Source organism: Trachurus japonicus, chromosome 11 (genome assembly GCF_045865225.1).
Source record: "Trachurus japonicus isolate A0001 chromosome 11, Traja_1.0".
Lineage (NCBI taxonomy): Eukaryota > Metazoa > Chordata > Actinopteri > Carangiformes > Carangidae > Trachurus > Trachurus japonicus.
In genome coordinates this window covers 12,101,031-12,112,611 of record NC_140917.1, presented here as the reverse complement: position 1 = coordinate 12,112,611, position 11,581 = coordinate 12,101,031, and the positions used below count along the sequence as shown (strand labels likewise).

Genomic DNA, 11,581 nt, shown 5'->3' with positions numbered 1-11,581 from the left:
TATTTCTCCACAGGTAAGAACGTTTCAGAGACAACTCACATGAATATACAGGTATTTTCCAAATTTTTACAAAATGAAACTCCTCAAGCACATAGGTTTTTGTTCTTCAATCAGATCAGAATGAAACATAAACATCTTCATAACCATCAAGTTATCAAAATGACCAAACTTATAAACACCACATCTGAAAAGGTCTACGATGTTTTCTAGAACCAATTCACAGATTAGTGTTAGTACTAGTATAATACAGTGAACTTTAACCCATGTCCCGACAACAGCAGAGCATTGAATCCTTCAGACTGGTTTATTGTTGCTGCCAAGACGACGCCTCCAACACCGTTTGCCTATTGGTCGTCTACGAACATTTCTGAACGGGTCCTTGCATCCATGGGCTCTCATGTGTGCCTCAAGACGTCCTTTCCATCTGAAACTGGCATTGACACTTGGCAGCTGAACGTGTTGTCATCGGCATGTTTTCTCATGTGTGCAGCTAAATTGTGACTCCTAGTGAAGCTTCGACCACAAACTGAACACTCGTATGGTTTTTCTCCACTGTGGGTTTTCATGTGTCTCGTCAGATATGACTTCCTGCCAAATGTTTTACCACACTCAGAGCAGCTAAATGGTTTCTCTCCTGTGTGAGTTCTCATGTGTTGTGTCAGGTTTGTCTTGATGCTAAATGTTTTACCACACTCAGAGCAGCTAAATGGTTTCTCTCCTGTGTGAGTTCTCATGTGTTTCGTCAGGTTTCTCTTGGTGCCAAATGTTTTACCACACTCAGAGCAGCTAAATGGTTTCTCTCCTGTGTGAGTTATCATGTGTTTCGTCAAGTTTCTCTTGGTGCCAAATGTTTTACCACACTCAGAGCAGCTAAATGGTTTCTCTCCTGTGTGAATTCTCATGTGCCTCGTCAGGTTTGTCTTGATGCCAAATGTTTTACCACACTCAGAGCAGCTATGTAGTTTCCTGTTAGTATCACAGTCATTATTTTCATAGTTCAACCCAGACTGAGGTTCTTTTTTCTCCCTCTCCTCATCTTCACTGTCTTCAGTGCCAGATGATTCGGAGGTCTTGTCATTAGTATCTGGCAGTAAATGTCTGTCTGAACATGTGTTTCTGTCTGGTTCAGGTCCTCCATCAGTGTCTGTTTCCATGTGTTTAGGGGAGCTGCTGGCTGGAGGCTCTGCTCCTCCGTCCTCCTCAGTCTGACCCTGTTGAAGCTGTGAGAGCGGAGGTTTCTCTTCATCATCTTCATGTTCACTTTTCACAGGTAAAGAAATTACTTTGAACTCCTCTGGTCCTTGAAGCTGCTCTCCTCCATGAGTGGTCCAAGCGTTCTCCAGCTCTTCTTTTACATGAGGAGGCTCAGAGTCCCTCTGGTCCTGACTGGAGCTCCACTCCTGCTGCTCTGTGGGAACTTCCTGTGCCCTCACACACTCTGAAATACAAACATTACACAGAACTTAAAACAACTCACATCATTTTAGAAGGGACTGCTTTTCTAATACGCTTTGAGAGCACAAACATCACTGCCTTTAATAATGCATGTTTGGTTTCATGGTTTATCAGTTCACTCATCAGAAACATATTGTTTCATATTATTGAAATTTCCATTTCTCAGAGAAAACCTTTTGGATAAATGGTTATCCACATTCTACCCTGTATACTTATTTTGTAAAACGTGAAAGAAATTAAATCGATAAATAAATACACTGATACATTATTGACCTTAAGCTAACAACCAACAAAAGGAGATCAGTGCTTGAATGGATGTATAATTTATTATTTATTATTAGAACACGGCTCTCTTGAATACTCGATTCTGATTGGTCAATCACCAATATTCTGCGGTGTTTATTTCTCGATAGACCACCGCTGTGCGGACCGTTGCTAGGAACTCCATAGCAACGGCCGACTCTGCATGTCCGGTCACGGCCGCTGTTTTGCTGAGCCTCCTCCCGTTCGTGCATTTGAAGCCTTTGATAATCAATCAGTGGATCGATGGATTACCATACACGCTACGATGTATTTTGTGTAGTCGTATCTGTCATAAACAAGAGATTATGGGGTGCGTTTGTGTCGCGGAGTCGCGGTGCTACAGAGAGGAGAGGAGCTGTGACATCGGGTCAGAGATTCTGATGCAAGTTTACTTTTCAGCCACGATGTGGAAATAAGGAGCCTGGCCTCCACTCTCCCTGTAACAGGTTACACGTCGTTTATCTAACATCACTATTAAGGCCCTTTCACACTGGAGACGTATTTTTCGTGCGAATAATTCGCGCATCAATATTTTTTTTCGAACCCCGGTTTTCAAGACGACAGCGGCATAACGTAGTGAATACATGAGGGATAATTAACAGATTAAAGACATGACGTGGAGGCGAAGAACCAGCCGTCGCAAAGCGAAACTTTGGAATCTAATCGTCACATCTGTCGCATATTCGTGTCGCCGCCGGTGTGAATGGTTTTGATGCGAAATATTTGGCCGCGAATATTTCGCAATTTCGTGTCGTTTATTCGTTACGTCCGCGGTGTGAAAGGGCCTTTAGTCCGAAGCTATTTAATGACGGTAAAAATGAAACATAAAGTAATATCCTGCATACTTTCTCTTCTCTGTGCTGCGCTGGTCAGAGCGGCGTCCCGAGCAACGGTCTAATTTTACATGAATAAAATCTCTTTTTATCATTATTTTGTGTTACATTATTGAATGATTTAGTTGTAGGCCGTGTTCTAAGCGGGATAATGTATAGTTGGTCGGTTGTTATGGAGAAATAAACCCCTTCAGGTTGTATGGAACCCCTCCGCGAACCTCCGAACTATACATTATCCCTTACATAATTGATTGCCTTTTGTTATTAATCTTTTTACTGTATCTTGAACCTCTTTGTTGTAAGTTACCATTTAACAGTACAGTAAATAAGATAATGAAACTGTTTGCATATGAAGTTTGCAAGTAACAAAGTTCCCAAACTGCTGCAAGTGCTAACGGTTTCCATGGTGATCAGCACCACGGACAGTCCCCTAGCAACCGTCAGAATATCAGAATACTTTACCGCAGATTTGTTTACATCGATCTAGTTTCTTTTTTTAACGTCTTAAATGTAATAACTGAAACCATATACTACAGGCCAATAAATAAATAAAAAATCTTAACCACTAGTATCTTTAACGTCTAATCTGCGTTTTGCAACTGGAGTTGTTTTTCTGGTTTTCTGGCTGGTGACGTTTATAACGGTCAGTTGGTCCGTCCTCAACGCCGCCAACGTTTTTCCGTTACATCAAACCGAGACAAACCGATTCTCCGTTAATAACTGACCTGCTCTCTGTAACAAAACCCGAGGGTTTAACAAAGCGTCCAGTTGTTTCCTCTGTCGCTGCTTCTCCTGCTCTGACCGACATAGCTCCTCCTCGTACTCCGCCACGGTTCTTTCAATCAGAACAAAGATCTCTTCGACGGCCGAACTCAGTCGCTGCTCCACCAGCGCTCTCAGCACCTGGACTTTAGCCATGTTCACTCAGACACACACACACACACTCACTCCCCGTGAGACAGCAGCGAGAAGCAAGAAGCTCCACGACGAGTCCGTTTAGTCCGGGGCAGTTGACTCGCTGTTCTGGTCAGCAACCGGATGCAGGGCGAGAGAGACGGGCCTTCCCGTCAAAAATAAAAGCACCAAGCTAATAAAATGCGGTGAAACTCTTTAATTTAAGGAAATGTAATTCACAAGAACGTCTCCGACCCATTAGGTTAACCTTTTGCTTTTATTGTATTACAAATTAATGTCTATTTTATAAGTTTTATGTTGTGAACACTTTTACTTTGGTGATTTCCGGATAGGCTAGCTGGGAACCAGAATGCAGACAAAATTCGGTGTTAACAGACACTGAAGAGAATTCATTTTATCTGTTATAAATTCTCTCCTAGGTTGGAATAAGCACATATTAATATTATTATACATTATTAGTAATATGATAACTCATTTTACTTCATTTTAATGGTTTATTTCAGTATTTGAGACTAAATGATTTGGTCAGGCATCTGTTAGTTAGACAGTTGGGTTGGGTTGTTGTTTATATTTTGGGGTCCTCGTTGAGTTAGTATTGTTGTCTTGCGTGTGTGTAACAGGTGGCAGAGTACCTGTACACAGATAAGGTTCCTGTAAAACAGGATAAAGAATGAGACAGGTGACCGTTTGCTTCTGTTCAGTGCAGCTTCACTCAGTCGAAATTTTACTTATCAATTTGCAAATATATTTTCCATACTCAAATGTCAAACAGTACGACATCCATAATATCAGAAACAAAACAAAATTCTGTACATACAGGCTGGTTACAGTATAAACCTCCTATTTTCAAATAAAACACACATTTACCCATTCTTCATAAAGAATAATCCTGAGTTCAGTGGACAACTGCATTAATACATCCGCATTCAGTCAGTTAACTGAGTTATTATGTAGTTCACAACTACTAAAAATAATACCATGAAATATAAAATGTACAGGACCTCACATGTTCCCTTATTTATCTCACTCATAGTGCAAATAAAAGAAGAAACTAGCGTATTGCTCTGACTGTTGATTCAAGATAAATGCCTGAGCTGAAGGCTTGAGCTGAAGACTTGCAAGGTTTTAACATATTTTAACTGGTGACAACATCGACAAAATATATGTATATCGCTCGATAACTATCACATTTAATTTATTCACGCAGGTAACAAAATACTGTACCCAAGATAATAGTTTTTAACCCAAAATGAAATGTGCTGGAGCCAGAAACTACGACATGGTTTGGTCACAACAGAAAGAAAAAGTAAACAGCGGCACCATCTTGAGTCGTCCGCGATACCCCGAGAACTATAAGTTCTGCCACTGGTTCAAAAACACATTTAAACACATTCAATATCCTTACAAAATCGACCTACTATCATGTTGAGATGTAAAGCACTAATGTGGGTGTTTGTGTATGTTTTGAAACATCACCGACCTGTAAAACAGGATAAAGAATGAGACAGGCGACAGTTTGCTTCTGTTCAGTGCAGCTTCGCTCAGTCGAATGAGGAAGTAAACAAGAGTCCGCTCAGAAGATGAGTCCACACTGCCTCCTACTGGTAACACTGAGTAACTCTCTAGCTTTCACTTTTATGAGATGAAAGAGGTAATTATCGAGCATTTTGACCCAAATTAACACATTTCTTTCACAGAAATAACATTTCAAAATAAAACAAATAAAATTACATAAAATGTGACCTTCCATTTCATGAGCGTCACATGTGCTACATACCTGGCTGCTCTGAGTTTTCGATATAGAAGTTAAAACATGTACAAATGATGTACAGTACATAATTTACCCACATAATAAGAATGAAAAATAATGTGTACTAATCAACAGACCATAGAAGAAAGACTATCTGAAAACTTAAAAAAAAAAGTAAGAGAATTTAAGTACCTGTAGACACCCTGCTTGACTATGAACTATAAACTAATAAATACCATTGCTAATGTTACCTTCTGAAAGCCCTCAGGTTTTTCCACAGTCTCTTTGCATCCTCAACTAAAATCTTAAAAGGAATGACATTAAAATTATCATCGTGTGTTTCTTTACCTCCCGTCGAGAACCTACTCGTTGATTATCCCTCACGTATACACCGGTTTGTATACGTTAGCAAAACCGGCTTTGTTGTGCCGCTGCCGTCATTGGTGCAGCTTGTAGATATCTTGTCATCAGGGATGCAAACGGGTCAGGACCAAAAAAGAGAGGAATTTCCCGGGGGTGCTCATCATTAACAAATAATTACATTACAATATCACGGAAAAGTCAATTTCCAGTAGTTCAACCCCAACCAAGTGTTGAGTGCATATAGATGGACATAGTTTTCAGAAGGCCAACATTTCTATATTAAAAATGCTTAAAAAAAAAAAAAATACTTTGCAATATTTCCATTTTGGAGATACTGATTTTTAGGTCTTCACTGAATGTTAGTCATAACTATTACTATTAATATAAACTGAATAAATAAAGACATGGGATGTTTCATTCAGTGTGTAATGGACATATAGGGCTATATAATGTGTTAGTTTCACTTTTTGAATTGAACACATTCTACATCGCGGAGGCAACTTCTTTCCACTCAGGGCTTCCTTCACCTCTGAAACGGGGCAGAGCTCCGTGGGAAACACCTGCCTGACACAGCAACGTAGGGAACCGTGCATGTCCGCGGCGCACAGCTCCATGGACATGCACGGGGGAAAAACGGCGTTGCCGTTGCACCGACTGCACGCGGATACGCGCCGCTTTAATGAGCGCGCACGTCGCGCGTCTACTTTGGAGGTCGGCTGTTATCAGTATAATCAGAGACAACCATGAATGAGTTCGCCTCAGTTTCACGTGATTGTCACTGTCAGCCTGTTAGAAAAACATTTTACTGACCCCAGCTGAGACGCTGAGACGCTGAGACCCCCCCCCCTAAAAACAAAAACTCTTCGGATCTGAACGATTCACACAAGTCACCTAATTGGTCATGAAAAAAGCGAGTTTCGCTTTTCGGCGCGCTGTTTGCATCCCTGTGTCATAGTAGAGTATCTTTGACAGTAGAGCAAGATGGTGCATAAAAAATATATATAAAAAGCTAAAGAAGGCACCTGCATTTCAAATCACTTCCTGTATCTGTGTCACACGAGGTTCACCACAGCGGGAGATGCGTCTATTTACCACGATCACAAATTATCACAGATTCCCTCTCCACATATTCAACAGAATAACTGTTGGGCCAATATTAACTAATTAGGTTTACTGTCGCTGCCAAGACAACGCCTCTGACGCCGTTTGCCTATTGGTCGTCTATGAACCTTTCTGAACGGGTCCTTGCATCCATGGGCTCTCATGTGTGCCTCAAAACGTCCTTTCCATCTGAAACTGGCGTTGACGCTTGGCAGCTGAACGCGTTGTCATCGGCATGTTTTCTCATGTGTGCAGTTAAACTGTCACTCTGAGTGAAGCGTTGACAACAAACTAAACACTCGTATGGTTTTTCTCCACTGTAGGTTGTCATGTGTTGTTTCAATTTTGACTCATCACAAACCGAACATCTGTATAGTTCGTCTCCCCTGTGAGTTCTCATGTGTCTCTTCAGATGCGACTTCCTGCCAAATGTTTTATGACACTTAGAGCAGCTAAATGGTTTCTCTCCTGTGTGAGTTCTCATGTGCCTTGTCAGGTCTATCTTGAAGCAAAATGTTTTATCACAGTCAGAGCAGCTAAATGGTTTCTCTCCTGTGTGAACTATCATGTGCCTCGTCAGGTTTATCTTGAAGCCAAATTTTTTACCACACTCAGAGCAGCTAAATGGTTTCTCTCTTTTGTGAATTCTCATGTGTCTCTTCAGGTCTGTCTTGCTGCCAAATATTTTCCCACACTCAGGGCAGCTAAATGGTTTCTCTCCTGTGTGAGTTATCATGTGTCTCGTCAGATGTGCCTTGGTGCGAAATGTTTTACCACACTCAGGGCAGCTAAATGGTTTCTCTCCTGTGTGAGTTCTCATGTGTGTAATCAGATTTGACTTCCTGTCACATGTTTTACCACACTCAGAGCAGCTAAATGGTTTCTCTCCTGTGTGAATTCTCATGTGTTTCGTCAGGTTTCTCTTGATGCCAAATGTTTTACCACACTCAGAGCAGCTAAGTAGTTTCCTGTTAGTATCACAGTCATTATTTTCAGAGTTCAACCCAGACTGAGGTTCTTTTTTCTCCCTCTCCTCATCTTCACTGTCTTCAGTCTCAGATGATTCGGAGGTCTTGTCATTAGTATCTGGTTGTAAATGTCTGTCTGAACATGTGTTTCTGTCTGGTTCTGGTCCTCCATCAGTGTCTGTTTCCATGTGTTTAGGGGAGCTGCTGGCTGGAGGCTCTGCTCCTCCGTCCTCCTCAGTCTGACCCTGTTGAAGCTGTGAGAGCGGAGGTTTCTCTTCATTATCTTCATATTCACTTTTCACAAGTGAAATAATGACTTTCAACTCCTCTGGTCCTTGAAGCTGCTCTCCTCCATGAGTGGTCCAAGCGTTCTCCAGCTCTTCTTTTACACGAGGAGGCTCAGAGTCCCTCTGGTCCTGACTGGAGCTCCACTCCTGCTGCTCTGTGGGAACTTCCTGTGCCCTCAAACACTCTGAAATACAAACATTACACACAACTTAAAACAACTCACATCACTTGAGGAGAAGGGACTGCTTTTCTAATACGCTTTGAGAGCACAAACATGACTGCAGTGTTCTCATTCTGACTTGAAAATTATGGCCTTTAATAATGCATGTTCAGTTCTACCCTGTACATTTATTTTATAAAATGTAAAATATTAAATAGATAAATAAACCACACTGATGCATTATTGAGCTTAAGCCAACAACCAACAAAAGGGGATCAGTGCTTGAATGGATGCATAATTTATTATCAATTATCTATTTATAATTTATTGCTTATTGTTTTTAAATCTTTTACTGTATCTTAAAACGTCTTTGTTGTACCATTTTGTGGTACAGTAAATAAGATAATTAAACTGTTTGCATTAAGTTTTCAAGTAACAAGTTCCCGGGTATTTGTTTACATCAATCTGGTTTTCTCTTTTGTATGTTCTTCAATGAAATAACTGAAACCTACTAAACTCTACGCTCCCAGAAAATAACAAATCTTAACCTCTATTTTGACGTCTAATCGTGTTTTGAAACTGGAGTTGTTTTTCTTCAATGGCTGGTAGCTAGCCCAGCAAGGAGTTGGTGCTTGGAACCAGTTTTAAGGACCAATAACCAGTTGGTGGAAAAGCAAAGAACCGCTGCTAGTCGGGCACTGGCTCCGAACCAGCACTGGAACCAGCTCAGTGGAAAAGGGGGGAAACCCTACAACCACGGCATGTCACAAAACTATAACGCGCCCCATTGAATTAAATTGACTCCACTGCTCTTTTGCCCTCCGCTTTTTATCTTCCATCATGGCGTCCGTATCTCGTGCAAGTGGAACATTCATCACGTGCATAGGGTCAATAACGGTTAGTCCTCAACACCGCCAACATTTTTCCGTTACGGAAACAAACAGATTCTTCGTTAATAACTGACCTGCTCTCTGTAACAAAACCCGAGGGTTTAAAGGAGCATTAACGCAAATCCAAATTCTTAATTCGGCCACTAGATGGAGCCAGTGGCGAAGCATATCAGATATAGACAAGGGGGCGTCTCTCCACAATAGAGATAGAGGAAGTAACGGTCACCATGGGACCTCAACTCTGAAAAACTATCCATGCAAGTGAACGGGAGTCAAAGTTTTATTTCGTGATCTGATTGAATTGAGCCATGAGAAAAAAATATGACCTCTACCTGTTTAAAACATCACGTTTCATGAAGAGAAATCAGCAGTTTATCGTAAAACTATTGTAGAATACAATTCAGAAGAATCTGTAACCTACAAGTCGCATAGGTGACGTCACGCACCAAATGCCGCCCTTTCCCGTGTCAGTTGGTGACGTATTTTTTGTGGGACACCAGACTTGTAGTCCGTAGAGCGTCTTCACACAAAATACATTCTTCCGTTGCCGTTTTACGATAAACTGCTTTTTTCCCCGGATGAAACGTGATGTTTTAAACAGGTAGAGGTCATATTTTTTTCTCATGGCACAATTCAATCAGATCACGAAATAAAACTTGCAGTCCCGTTCACTTGCATGGATAGTTTTTCAGAGTTGAGGTCCCATGGCGACCGTTACTTCCTGCTTCCGCTTAGGCTCTCTATACATGTTATGCTTTATGGTATTTAAAAATCAACTGTCAGAGAGAGCGCAGCCTCGTTTGGTGATAAGAAGAACAAGTTCTCTAGTGTAGGACATGAGGAGAAAAACATGGAGGAAAACAGCGCCCCTATTTTTGCCGTTTGCGGCTTTATGGCTTCTTGACCATAAGTCAATTAGTGTTGAGCTCATTTGCATATTTAAACCAACACTACGGAACTTTTCAACCTTCATATAATATTTTCATAACTTTTGTGATGGTACATCGACTTACAAAGGGTTGAATGACACCTCTGTCGTGGCCTGAGGGGGTCTGTATCATTATGGTCTGTATCACCTTCACTGGCACTAAGCAGCTTTGAGGAGCATGGTAGGAACCTGGCTCTCACTAAAATTTCACTTTCACTATTGAGAGTCACGACGAGGAGGGAGCAGGAAATGCGGCACATTCCTGTCGGATTGTGTATGTGTGTTTACTGTGAAATGATCCGCTGGTAACAGAAACTTAGTTTGGACGTCTTCTGTTCATTTCCATGCCCCAGGAGATCAGAATGTTTACGGCGCTATTCACTGGTGCTCATGGGAGATGGAGTCTTCCCTCAGGCAAAACACTACCACTTCGGGCCACTGCCAGCGCCGCCAAACTCAACCAAAACTGACAGTTATTTAGTACTGCTTTAAAATAAATTTTCCAAGAAACTTGAAATACAGAAATGTTACTTTTTATATTTTCATTTTGTAAAGTTTCATTGTGGTAGGAGTAAAGGAAAAAAATAAGCCTCTTCGGGTGTATTTTGGGCATATTAGTGTATTGCTCATTTGCATATCTATCCATTTTCAAAGAAAATTGTAATACAAAAACATTTACTTTTCATGTATACTTTCATTGTGCAAAGTTTCATTGTGATAGCAGTAAAGGGAAAAAATAGCCCTATTGGGGTGTATTGTTGTCTGGCTTCATTGGCATCATAGACTTTTATACAGTAAATTTACTGTATAAAAGTCTATGATGCCAATGAAGTCAATCTTAGATTGATGAGAATTAAACATATTTCCCCAACTAGGATTTCTTAGGACTTTTAGTATGTTGTTCTGGACACCTCATAGTAATGGTGTCTGGTGAAAAACATTCTGTTACAATTATTCTGTCGGAAAACGCTATTTTGCCTGGACCAACAGTGCTCTGGCGTCCTGTTACTTCTGCTGCTCAACTGTTCAAGATGGCGGCCGCATTTCTTGCTCCCCAGCAGCCGATGCGGCGTCTACTCTTCATGTTTATAACGGTCAGTTGGTCCGTCCTCAACGCCGCCAACATTTCCCCGTTACATCAAACCGAGACAAACTGATTCTCCGTTAATAACTGACCTGCTCTCTGTAACAAAACCCGAGGGTTTAACAAAGCGTCCAGTTGTTTCCTCTGTCGCTGCTTCTCCTGCTCTGACCGACATAGCTCCTCCTCGTACTCCGCCACGGTTCTTTCAATCAGAACAAAGATCTCTTCGACGGCCGAACTCAGTCGCTGCTCCACCAGCGCTCTCAGCACCTGGACTTTAGCCATGTTCACTCAGACACACACAGACACACACTCACTCCCCGTGAGACAGCAGCGAGAAGCAAGAAGCTCCACGAGGAGTCCGTTTCCTGTATCCGTGTCACGTGGGTGTCGCCACCACTCCGCCCCTTCAGGGACCAGCAGCAGCAAGTTGTCTCAAACGCACAGAGGGTTGGAAATATTCCTTGGTTTGCACACGTGTTTTGTTATCCACAAATACAAATTTCTAATTTGTAACTTGTATTTTGTTTTTTAGAAATACAT

The 11,581-nt window shown here is 41.5% G+C and overlaps 2 protein-coding genes across 2 annotated transcripts; both read right to left on the bottom strand.

Annotated features, from left to right (window-relative positions):
- Window positions 1-248: 248 nt before the first annotated feature.
- On the bottom strand, window positions 249-3,509 carry LOC146978309 (uncharacterized). The gene is made up of 2 exons (XM_085790583.1): window positions 3,317-3,509; window positions 249-1,438 (listed from the first exon to the last, which is right to left on the bottom strand). Exons 1-2 carry the CDS (start codon window positions 3,507-3,509, stop codon window positions 396-398), a joined length of 1,236 nt encoding a protein of 411 aa, XP_085646709.1. The 3' UTR covers window positions 249-395.
- Window positions 3,510-6,648: 3,139 nt separating this feature from the next.
- LOC146978308 (uncharacterized) lies at window positions 6,649-11,323 on the bottom strand. Its single transcript, XM_085790581.1, has 4 exons — window positions 11,131-11,323; window positions 7,373-8,160; window positions 7,082-7,288; window positions 6,649-6,666 (listed from the first exon to the last, which is right to left on the bottom strand). Exons 1-4 carry the CDS (start codon window positions 11,321-11,323, stop codon window positions 6,649-6,651), a joined length of 1,206 nt encoding a protein of 401 aa, XP_085646707.1.
- Between the last annotated feature and the right edge of the window lie 258 nt (window positions 11,324-11,581).

Bases quoted from the DNA above. Each gene is read 5' to 3' on its own strand.
- LOC146978309 (XM_085790583.1), bottom strand. From the start codon at position 3,509: ATGGCTAAAGTCCAGGTGCTGAGAGCGCTGGTGGAGCAGCGACTGAGT. The intron at 1,439-3,316 runs GTCAGTTATTAA...TTTGTATTTCAG, and splicing joins GGTTTTGTTACAGAGAGCAG to AGTGTGTGAGGGCACAGGAA.
- LOC146978308 (XM_085790581.1), bottom strand. From the start codon at position 11,323: ATGGCTAAAGTCCAGGTGCTGAGAGCGCTGGTGGAGCAGCGACTGAGT. The intron at 8,161-11,130 runs GTCAGTTATTAA...TTTGTATTTCAG, and splicing joins GGTTTTGTTACAGAGAGCAG to AGTGTTTGAGGGCACAGGAA. The intron at 7,289-7,372 runs ATGAGAATTCAC...CTGACGAGGCAC, and splicing joins AGACAGACCTGAAGAGACAC to ATGATAGTTCACACAGGAGA.